Source organism: Acomys minous, assembly GCF_964271855.1.
Source record: "Acomys minous genome assembly, chromosome: 1".
In the NCBI taxonomy this organism is placed as follows: domain Eukaryota; kingdom Metazoa; phylum Chordata; class Mammalia; order Rodentia; family Muridae; genus Acomys; species Acomys minous.
This window is the reverse complement of record NC_140483.1, coordinates 49,943,672-49,955,867: the sequence shown is the minus strand read 5'-3', so window position 1 is coordinate 49,955,867 and position 12,196 is coordinate 49,943,672. Positions and strand designations below refer to the sequence as shown.

Sequence of the window (12,196 nt, the reverse complement as noted above, 5' to 3'; positions counted from 1 at the left end):
TGATGGCACAGGAAAAGTTACTGAAAATCAAGAGCTTCCCTTTTGGATTAGAAAAAATTTCCTTTGAGTAATTTCTTTTTATTGGCTAATTAACATTTATGCATCTGCCTTTTAGAAGCTCCATGTTCCAAACTGATGTAGCCAAAATGTGCAGGTGTCTGTTTTTAAAAGTCTGTAAACAAACTAAGTGTCTTTGATAATATTTAAGAGCAATTGCAGAAGAAAACCTGCCTTTGAATAATTAACTTACTTGTTCCCCTTTAGTTTTGTGTGCATGGCTAGTGAATATTGATACAGCCAAACATAATACAGTGTTTTTTAGATACTCTTTGTATGTATAAAGTATACTATTACTATTTGTTGTGGATACATTTTTATGTCTCCATGGATGAGGATAAAGAAACAACTAAGACATATTCATGGCTCTTACTGCAGTTACTCATTTCTCTAGCTGAATCAAACACAAATGTCCCCTTACCCAGTTCAACATGACCATGAATGGCTGTGTTCCACTGATGCTAAAGTCATGGATGGAGGATTCTAACTTCATAGGATTTTCACATGACAGGAAACATTTCTACAACCACTTAGAAATATAGTTCTCAAAATTTTATAATGAGCCCTATTTAATCATAATTTGCCTCCCATTTCCTAAACTATGTCATTTTAATAATATGATGGAAGCATAGATTTACTAATTCTAATTCAATCACGCAGTAGATCTGGGTCATATCTGAGGGTTCCAGCTTTTAAGGACTACTCCAGGGATAACATCTCTTACTGCTTTTCAGGTACGCCAAAGGCTACCCTCCTTACTCTCCATACATAGGAAGTTCACCTACATTTTGTCACCTGCTACAAGAAAAAGTGCCCTTTTGCTGCTTAAGATTAGACAAGGTAACGTTTTCCTGTTGATGTTATTTTCTCAAGTAATAAAAGTATATCAAAGGTATTGCAAATATTTAAATAATTTTATATTCTTTAACTGTAATTCATATAAGCTTGAATAAATAGAGTGGTCTGTTTTGCTTTTCCTCCTCACTAAAAATCACAAAATTGATTCATCTTTCTATTTAATTAGTGATTCAGTCATTATGCTTTTAAAAGGGAAGACAGAGACGTAAGACTCTTAAGCCACTTTTTTTGTTATTAGTTAATTACCAATCGTGTTTGGTAACATATTAAGACTGTGTTTTAATAATTAATCTCTACTAAATGAAATAAGGGCATTTATGACTGGACTAAAACTGACCTAAGTGTCTTGCCTCATTTCTCCTTCCCACATGTTTTGTTTAGTTCTCTCTTTCTGCCTTAATGCCTTCAGGAATTGGCTCAGAACAGACCAGTCTGAGAATGTGAACCTTTTTTTTGTCTTTTTCTTTGATTTTTATGCATCTGAAGAATAAGAAAACATGTTAAAATGGAACTTAACACACCCTGACATGATTCAAGTGTGCCTGGCATTTCTTCATTTACTTGTTGTTGGGGTTAAAAATATAACGGCATCACCCTCTCATGTCCTGTGCAACTTGAGAAAATCTCAAAGTTCAATTTGCTTATCTGTAAAATGAACATGATTTTATTTTTTGTTCTTTTTTAAAATTTTTATTAATTTATTCTTGTTACATCTTAATGGTTATCCCATCCCTTGTATCCTCCCATTCTTCCCTCCCTCCCATTTTCCCCTTATTCCCCTCCCCTATGACTGTTACTGAGGGGGACTTCCTACCCCTGTATATGCTCATAGGATATCAAGTCTCTTCTTGGTAACCTGCTGTCCTTCCTCTGAGTGCCACCAGGTCTCCCCCTCCAGGGGACATGGTCAAAGGTGAGGCACCAGAATACGTGAAAAAGTAATATCTCACTCTCCACTCAACTGTGGAGAATGTTCTGCCCATTGGCTAGATCTGGGTAGGGGTGACTGAGTTAACCCAGAAGCAGAAAGACTCAAATGGGATATAATCACTTATATCTGCATACTAGCCCAAGGGGCATGTCCCACAAAAACCTTCACTTTCCAGGAAACTGGGACAGAGGGGAGGACATCCTATTGGGACTCTAGATGAGAGAAGCATGGGAGAATAGCAAAGTAGAAGGATCCAGAGCATCCTAGAAACCTACAAGTAGAACATTATGATAGGCAGATTTGGGCCCAGGGGTCCTGCTCAAACTAAGGCACCAGCCAAGGACAATAGAGATGAACATGATTTTAATGCTATGAGTTTCATAGTGTTCTTAGAAGGGTTATGTTAGTCAGTATATTTAACTTAAGGTAGTTGATTGCTGAGTTTGGTTTCCATTCATTTTGCTGATATTCTTGAGGTTTTCTTTGTTACAAATAATGTCTGCTGTTGCTCTTGAAGAAGACTGAAAGAATGTTAGTAAGCTCCCAGCTTTACCTATCTGAAGTTGGACTGTCCTTCTTTATCTTTTTCAAGTGCTCCATGTTGTTTCATTGGCATCTGAAATTCTATTTCTCAAGGCCTTATTTTGACATCTTGTTTTAAACTTTGAGTGTTGATGCGTTCCATATTTCTGGTCAGCTTTTCTCTGTTGCTTAATTAACACATGTTAAGTTTCAGAGTTATTTTCCTGCATTGACTCCTTCTACAGCTACATTTTATTAAGCCGTATTCTTTTATTGTCATTTATAGTACTTTTGATGTTATTGTTAACATAAGATGTAATTTAGGAACTGTGATACCTGGACTCATTTCTAAAGTACTCTTTTTTTTTTTATCTTTTTTTTAACATACAGTTATTGAGGTAGTAGGGGAGTCACCAGGAAACCAAGAGAGTCAAACTGAATTATCTCTAAACAACTGATTCAGTTGTCACTGTAAGGCTCAGCTCTCAGAGGAGTGGATTAGGGGGAAAAATTGAGGACTTTTAAAAGCAGTTTATAGTAACAGCCTTTTGCTGCATTAATAAAGAAAAGCCATGCAGTTTTATTGAATCATGGCTATAAAAGAGATTATTGGTTATTCTAGTAACATTAGGCTGGTATGACAGAGTCTGTTCTGAAAATGGACGTTTACTTTGGATTATGAGATGGCACCAACTGGTCCACTGTGTTGGTGAAGTGTGTGGATTGGGATGGCAGTATTGTTCTGCCCCAGTGCCAGCGGACTGTTCTGGCCAGTTTCTTCAACACTACTTTCCCATTGTCTCCTTGGGTTTTCTTAATACCTGTGTCTCTTCCTTGTCTTCATAAACCATATAGTTATCTCACCTTGTGATACTTCATGCATGTAGAAGTTCTGTTTGCTCTAAACATTAGCCCATCCGTATGCTCCGACTCCTTTCTTAGTGCCCTTCTTTCTTTCTTTAGGCTGTATGTGGCTATAGACTCTAAATAGCAGAACTAAAATCTCTCCACCCAGATCCCAATGAATATTTTTGCACCCACTCCTTTCTGTTCTCCTCCTTTAGATATTTTTTTTTCTACTTTTCTGTATCATTTTCCTACTGACTCATTTTCAGGTTTTGGAATTTCTGCAAATCGGATTCAGTGTTTGAGAATCGTTTTCCCTTGGACTCCTTTTACCTTCATCCTTGAAGGACAGTCTCCTTGGTTTCCAATTCCACATAATTTTTTTCTTCAATGCCTTCTGGTTACTATAAATATCCATAATTATTCTTGTTATTTGTATAAGCTCTTTATGTATGGCTGGTTAGGGCCCTGTAGTCTTGGCTGCTCCATGCTTTAGTAATAATGTAAATGACTATGCAATTATGTTTATTCAGGATTAGAATCCACTGACTTTTCTGAGACTTTGTGGCTTGGTCACTTCTAGAAAATCCTCAGTTGATATTTATTTGAATAAGGTTCCTTTCTGATTGTGATTTTTTTCACCTCTTTTGCATTTGGGGTAATATTTTTATTTTTATTTTTATTTATTTTTTTTCATTTTGTCTCTGTCTCTTTTTTTTTTTTTACTTTATTAATTTATTCTTCTTACATCTCAGTGGTTATCCCATCCTTTGTATCCTCCCATTCTTCCCTCCCTCCCATTTTCCCCTTATTCCCCTCCCCTATGACTGTTCCTGAGGGGGATTACCTCCCCCTGTATATGTTCATAGGGTATCAAGTCTCTTCTTGGTAACCTGCTGTCCTTCCTCTGAGTGCCACCAGGTCTCCCCCTCCAGGGGACATGGTCAAAGTTGAGGCACCAGAGTATGTGAGAAAGTAATATCAGGGAAATGCAAATCAAAACAACTCTGAGATTCCATCTTACAGGTGGGGTAATATTTTTAATCTCTGTTCTGCAATTGATCCCTTTAGCTGCATTATATGTTATTTTAATTACTATTTTTAGTATTGGAAATTGAGCTTTGGTGTTTCAGACACACTCAGAAATTGCTATACCACTGACCTGTATCTTCAGCCCTGAACTAACTCTTGGATTATATTGATCAATCTGAGAGTATATATAGAAATGAATGTATGTTTAAACACTGCCTTGGAGATTAAATAGAATTTTGATCACTCTTTATGTGCACCCTCTTGTTTCCTCAAACATATTGAACATCATTTTCTGAATCTAGTAATAGCAAAATCTGTAGTCTTTCTAGGTCTAATTGTTTTTTTTATCGTTTTTATTATTACACTGTGTGTCATTCCACCATTTAAGAAATAATTTTATTAAGGAATAATGGCGCAGGGTGTTTCATAGGTAATCAACACACAGAGAACTAACGAAAATCCACTGAGCTAAATACAAAGAAGTCCGGGTAGAGTCATATAATGGTGAAGAAAAAAACTACTGTGGCCATTAGGCATGCAGATAATTTAGCTTGAAAACTGTCTTGATTTAGTAATGTTAATGAATATTCTGAGTCTAACCTCTCAGAAGTAGCAATAATTTTGTTTTCATGCTAGCTCTGGGATGAGTTCTGATCAAGTTCTGTGTCTTCTTTCTTGTGTAACACTTTTTACACTTTAACACGGTGTATGCTTAAGCAACTCAGTTTTCTCCTTTTTGTTTGGTTTTTCTGTTTTATTTTCTTTTTTATTACATCACTTTAGGTACCTACAACTGGGAATATCCCTTAGACTTTTTAAAAAATTATTTATTCATTTTACATGCTGACCATAGTACCTTTTCCCTCTCCTTCCAGTCCCACCTTTCTTTCCCCCTCCCACTTCCTCTACTCCACAGAAAAGGAGGCACCCACCCACCCACCCACCCACCCCAGCTCATCAAGTCATGTCAGGACTGAGTTTGTCCTCTTCCCGTATGTCCTCACAAGGCATTCATTCCTGTCAGGGGAAGTGATTAAAAAGCAGGCAACAGAGTCCATGTCAGCAATAGCCCCTACTCCTTAATAATAAATCCGGTATATTTTGGAAATGGAAATCACATGTCTATGCTATAACAAAATAGATACTGAGTGGCTATACAGCAATAACTTTTAACTGGCAGTGTTACCAGTACACAAATAGTCCTCTTACAGGATCAGGTTGTGTACTTACCACTCCTTTTTTTTTATTATTATTCATCACACTTTTCTTTCTTACATCATGTTGGAGAACTGGGCAAACAGAAATGTTCCAATCTGTTAGAAAATTATTTAGATAAAATTTACATAACCATACGTTCTAAATTTTTTCAATAAATTTCAGTCAAGCATATAAATGTCCTTTCTTTGTGTAATTTTTCTCTCTAGAGTTGCCAGCATAACTACTATGAGGATGCAAAAGCCTATGGATTCAAAAACAAACTAATTATAGTTGCAGCTGAAACAGCTGGAAATGGATTATATAATTTTATTGTACCTCTCAGGGCATATTATAGACCAAAGAAAGAATTAAATCCCATAGTTCTGCTATTGGATAACCCGTAAGTATATTTTAAGATACACAAATAGACAGAACTTTTAATTATACTGTACATTAAATAGTTTACTGAAATTTACTGATACTGCTTTAACTCAGATACACTATGGTGCAGTTTATTGTGAGAAGTCTATTATACTATGCAAAACATTGTTGATTATGTTCTTGTTTAATCAATACTACTTAAATGTCATTGGAGACTTTTACATGAAATTAATATGCAAATGGTCATCTACTCATAGGACCAGTTGAAAAGAGCCACTGAAATACCTATTGCAAATTTCTTCAATTTAATTAACAAGCCTGGAAGACACCTGCCAAAACTCATTAGTTTTGTTCTTTAGCCATTTATTATAAGAGAAGATTTATTGATCTGCCTTACTATGTTATGCCATGGAATGTCACTGTGTGTTTACTTATTCTAATGTTCATATACCATAAAAATGTTATGTTGAATCATATGCTTATGTCTGCAAATTTTTAGGTCGACTTGCTTTGATAACTATGACTACCTAATCATTTTGAAAGTGCTACAGAGGAATACATAGCCCCCCCCCACCCAATAAAATGTTCCATTTTATGCAGTGCCCTTTACTGTAACTGTGAATAAACTAGTTGTAATGAGTGCAGTGTTAGAAGAAGCTAAAGCATATGAAACCAAACCTCAGTAGTGTGACAGTCATTGTGTAGGACTAGGACGGCCATAACAATAGAGGGAGGGATTATCAAGCTCCTCCTAGCTCCTTTCAATACACTGAATCTCCTCGATGGGAAAACTGCAGAGTAGGTAAGTTGGTACTACAGATACTAATTAACTAAGCCAAATGCTCAGTTTGGCCTGTGTGTCAATACTACAAACAGAAGTTAAGAAAGGCATTTTTCAGACTGTCATAAAGTATCCCCGTTGTGAATGATGCGATCAAACTGACACCAATAAAGCCTCCAGTTACCGAAATAAAGAAGGAAGAAGCTTGACTGTGTTTAAAGCATCCTCTGGCTGTGCTCAGGCCAGAGTGACCTGTCCTCTTCCTCACGTTATGTCAATGTTTGGGGTGCTGATTCATAACTCTACCTAAACCTCTGCTTATAAAACAGAGGTATACTTTTCATTTTCACTCTTTAGTCTTGTAAAGTAACCTTAACTCAGTCATGTCTTGTCATTTACCTCATTAGCCTATCAAACATGAACTAAGCCATCCCATTCAGTTTGATATTAAGTAGCAATAACTTAAAATTTTGATTCCCAGAGCGTCAGTTTGTTCATTGGACTTATATATTCTTGTGGTGCTTTATATAGTCTTAATTGCTGAATGTTATTAATTATACAAGACATATAAAAATGCCCCTTCTCTAGATTACTGACAGGCCACTATTTCCCTAAAAGTGTATACATGGCTTTTCAGCACTATCCTATATTAATGAAACCATAAGGATAAATTTAATATGATAAAGTGTTCTTTTCATGGCTTATAATAGTACTGAGAGTCAAACAATCACTACAAGACACCATATTCAACATTTTCATTTAATTTTACATTTTGTATATTTATATTATTTAGATATCATGACTACAGAGAGGTGTACTCAAGAAGTTAATAATCTACATTCTTACATTTAATTTAAACATTTGAATAAGCGTTCATTGTGAATGGTGTGAAGCAGAGCTAAATACGCAATGTCATCCAGGTAAAGTTACCATGGTCATCTCTAGGATGGAGGGCAGCTAGGCAACAAGTAGTTCATTGTCTTTCCTCTGTGTTATCTTACCTAACTCACAGGTTTTGTTGCAGATAGAGGAACAATATGTACCATTTACAATTAGTTGTAAGGATAACAATCTAGCTTATCTTAATTTCCCATTGGAAATGTATCACCACTACCTATTGCTGATGATTTCGGCAATAAATGTCTATATGAGGCTGTTGACCGGTGATTTCTGTTGAGTATAATATTATTAGGTTTAACATAGTTATATTACTTTCCATTATTAATTATATAGTATGATTGTTCAAAATAGTTACTAAATTACAAGGCCATGAAAAAAAAACTTATTCTTCTTGTGTATGTCTCAAAAGTGACATCTAACATTTTTACTTGTCTGTATTTCCTTTGATGAAGAATGAGCAAATCAAAACTGAATTCCAAAAATAATACTCCTGGGAAATTATGTAATCCTTTTCCCTCTTTTGAAACAACAGAACACCTGTTGCTCTGAAATTACAGAATATAATGATTTTTCTCCTTAAAATAGGTTCAAGCTCTCAGAATTTCTAATCATATTCCTATATGCTTTTAGAATTATTACTTAATTTTGAGAATTTGGCCAAGTTTAAATATTCAGTTGTAGAGCTAATAATAAGTAAATAGCTATTAAGATAAATCAATTAAAGAGACAAATTAATTCTATGTAACAAAACCAGAAGCATCATAAATATGAAATATTGCAGTCTAAAGCCAGTTTTTACTTTCAACATATAATACAATGAGCTAGATGTTAGGAATATTTCTAAATAGAAAGACTTGCACATTTCAATGGTAATCAAATGAAAGTCTGGCACACTGAAAATGTCTTTCCCATGGCCCATCAAACCAACTTTGAATTTTCCACAGCTCATCAGAACGGTGTCAGTTCTGATTGATTTACCAGCTGTTCTCCTTTGTTTGTGGAGCTAGAATGATTTCAAATATTTTGATTATTGCCTCTACCTTAAAAGTCATCTAGCTGAAATTTAGCTGGAAGTCAAACTGGAATATATTACCCAAAGTTAGACAAAGAATGGCCAGATCCATCCTGATGCAATTGTTTTTACATTTATTGTTTATTAAATCCATTGAACTCTTTGCATATAGTACCTAAACATCTAAGCTTTTTAAAAAAAATGCTGAAATATATGATGAAGGAAGCCCCTTATCCTATAGAAATATACACTTTTGTTTCAGACAGAATTGAGATGAGATATGTAAGCTTAACCTCTAGAGGTGCCTGGACCATATTTATTCTCATGGCCTCATTTCATTTTTTCTTTAAGTTGAACACGGTAAGAAAATTTAAGTTATTCTTATACTTTGATAATATACAAAGCAAAGGAGTGTAAGGTCTGACATATGTGACAGCCCGGAAATGCTAGATTTTCTTCGCCTATTAAAAATTAACATTGTTACTATTTCCATTAAGTAAAGATCTTGTTTAAAACCTCAGTTGATAAAAAACAAAAACAAAAAAACCCAGAGTCTGAAGATGTAGTTCAGTGGAAGAGTGCTTGCCTACTGTGTGAGACACCCTGCCTTAACTCTACCTTTAAAAAATTATATGAGTGCAGTTTTTACCAGCGTGCATGTCTGTACAACACTTGCCTTATTGGTGCCTCCAAAGGAGAGTAGAAGGGTTGGGTCCCCTGGAACTGGAGTTCATGATGACTGCTGGGAAGAGTTCCCACTTATGTGGGCTGCCCAGTAAGGGGGTGCCAGAAGTGTTGACAATCATCCAGGTCCTCAGCCAGAGCAGCCAGTGCTCTTAACTGCTTAGCCATCTCTCCAGTCCCTGACCAAAAAATTTAAAAGAATAAATAGACTACTCTGAGGTAGCTGTAAAATACTGATAAAGTAAGCTTTGTTCATAAGGTATATTACTTTCATTTCTTGAAGTTGAGATCCAAATATTGTGCTTATTAGTTTAACTGTACAGAAAGGATGCTCTTGAAGTTTGCAAATTCATGAAACTTATGAACATTTTCACTGTCTAGCAATGTTGACTTACTTAGTATTTTAATATATGGAAAATATTTTTGTGAGAGATTTATGAAGATATGAAAGTTTATATTCACAGTCACTGTTTCTTTTAGACTTTCCAGGTAAAGCTGCAATGAACGGATGTACATGTTTTCTGCTACGTATTAACATTGTTTGTGTTGTTTATGTTTTGACATTTTATTTCATTTATATTTAGTTAATTTGTCTATTTTGTTTGGCTTTGCTCTATGGATTTATTCTGATGTGCATATATTTCCTTGACACATTTATTATTATCTCTTAGAAAAAACTCTAGATATTTCATTATATATTTTTAAAAACCCACTTGGCTTGTAAAAAAAACATTTTGTATAAAAATATCTTTTGTTAAAAATATTTTATATTTATTTTATATGATAAAACTTTTATGAAATTTATAGTTGAATCATTTGATCCTTTTACTATGATTCTTTACTATAATTTCTAATAGAACAATTAGGATTCTCTATTTGACAGCCAGAAAAAAATAAACACATTTTATTCTCTTTTATTAATAATATTCTTCTATTTTAATCTTTTCATTGTACTTTGAATATGTATCATAAAAAGGAGACAAGGGATATAATTCTAATGACTGTTCTATGTGTTTGCTTATTTTCTCTATAATAATGCTTCTTAATGTAAAGTTATGCTTGCCAGTTCACTGTCTCCCAATGAGTAAGAAAACTGGCTAATTATGTGTTATTCAATTAAGCAGCCTTGTGTCATGACTACTGTTGTCAACTCAGATAAGTGAATAGTTACAGAATATATGAATGTAAAGCGCTATATATATGTATATATTTCTAGTTTCTTTTAAACCATAGAGGAGTCTTTGGTTGCTCTGTTTTATCAGGAATGTGCATTTAAAGTTTAGGGGATTTGATTATTCCTTGAAACAGTTGAAATCTCATAAGGATGAATAGGTGCTAACCCTGTTTGAAAGCAAGTTCTAAGAATTTGGGTGATTTCTTGCTCATTTTAAATATATGTTGTAAATACATCATAACTAAAATTCATGAGATTCCTTTAAAAAGTCTTTGCTTGTAACAATTATAGTTTGTCATCTCTACCAATCATAATAGGAAAATGTCTCTAATGGTCTCATCTTGAATTTTATCTCTCACATAACTGTGTCTATAGCATAAAGATGTATTTGCTTCAATGACCTGAGTACATTTTATTACTTAGAATAATTTAAGTCTCTTACTGAATTCAATGATTCAATTATGCAAGAGTTCAGAAAAGCATAGACTGGAGATCCACTGAAAAAGCAAGATAGTGTAAAGAAACGGGAATAATATAAACCCTAAAGGATAACCAGATTAAAATAGTTATCATTATATCCTATGTACATATCTAAAATTAATAATTAATAATTGTATCATAGTGGCTTACATCTTTAATCCGAGGACTTGGGAGACAGAAGCATGAGGATCTCTTTGAATTCAAGGCCAGCCTTGTCTGCCAAGAGAGTTCCAAGACAGCAAAAGCTACACAGAGAAACTATGTCTTGAAAAACAAAACAAACAAACAAATAAAAAACCCAAAGCCAATAATATATGTAAAACGAACTATAAATGATTACAAAAAGTGATTATGAGTTATGAATTAAGTGATACAGGATTTTCAAAACAGAATCATGGTAGATTGATACAATGTAACCCTACTGCTCCATTCACTATTACAGCTTGATACAATGTAATAGTATTGGTCCATTCATTATTACAAATAAATTAACACCCAGAAAAGTTTAGTCAATTTTTTAACAGTAACATCTTTTGGAAGTTTTTAGTTTTTTAAATACATTACTGTATTTAACTCTTTTTTTCTTTATACTTTAAAGATATTGAAGGGAAATAAATAGGGAGAAAAAAGTTAGGAAAAGAATTGATCCAACTGGGGATCAACATCTGGGAAATTATAGTGGCTCAAATTACCTTGACCTGGAATTTCTCTCTTCTCTGTACTTGCCAAATTCCTACTCATCTGTCAACACACAAAGTAAACATTACCTCTCTGTAAATTCTCCAATTCTGTTTTATGGCTGCAACTCTTTTTTAAATATCAAATGCTGCATATCAAAATTCATTGACTAATATTTGGGTCTACATATGCTGAGTGAATACATGCAGGAATTAAAAGCTATAAAGGGGATGTAACTTATTAAGTGATTTTTAAGCAAGCTTGAAGTCTATGGTTCTTTCCCTTGCTGTGCTTAGAAAGTACAGATTTCAGTTATCACAAACATTAGTTTAGTGATATACCTTGGATAAGTCAATAAATGTATATGTAAAATAGTGTCAATGTAACTTTGTGAAACACAGTTTTTCCACATATATACAGACTATATAATTGGCATATTGAGATATGGAACATGATGTGAATATATACATTCCTGAGACAAAGCTATCTTGATACTCAAGCCTAATGATTACTCTTTAGAGTTATTTGTAGTGCTTGAGGACATCAGTGAAAATTAAAACAATTTGTCTTCTGCATTAGATAGTTGAACTAATCGATGAGCATTAAGTCCTAATTAAAAGTAATAGTTCATTATTTTTTCAGACTTTCACCATAATGTTTCTG

The 12,196-nt window shown here is 34.0% G+C and overlaps 1 protein-coding gene across 5 annotated transcripts in view; it reads left to right on the top strand.

The window, feature by feature from the left end:
• Window positions 1–12,196, top strand: part of KCNT2 (potassium sodium-activated channel subfamily T member 2) — a 332,217-nt gene that overhangs the window by 263,790 nt on the left and 56,231 nt on the right. For all 5 annotated transcript variants that reach the window (XR_014781450.1, XM_084794038.1, XM_084794037.1 and 2 more), the window contains exons 18-19: window positions 792–897; window positions 5,671–5,843. Coding sequence is in view for 4 of the 5 variants with exons in the window: in XM_084794038.1 (XP_084650164.1) it covers window positions 792–897; window positions 5,671–5,843 (279 nt within the window). In the remaining variant the exon portion in view is untranslated. The remainder of the gene's footprint in view (window positions 1–791; window positions 898–5,670; window positions 5,844–12,196) is intronic.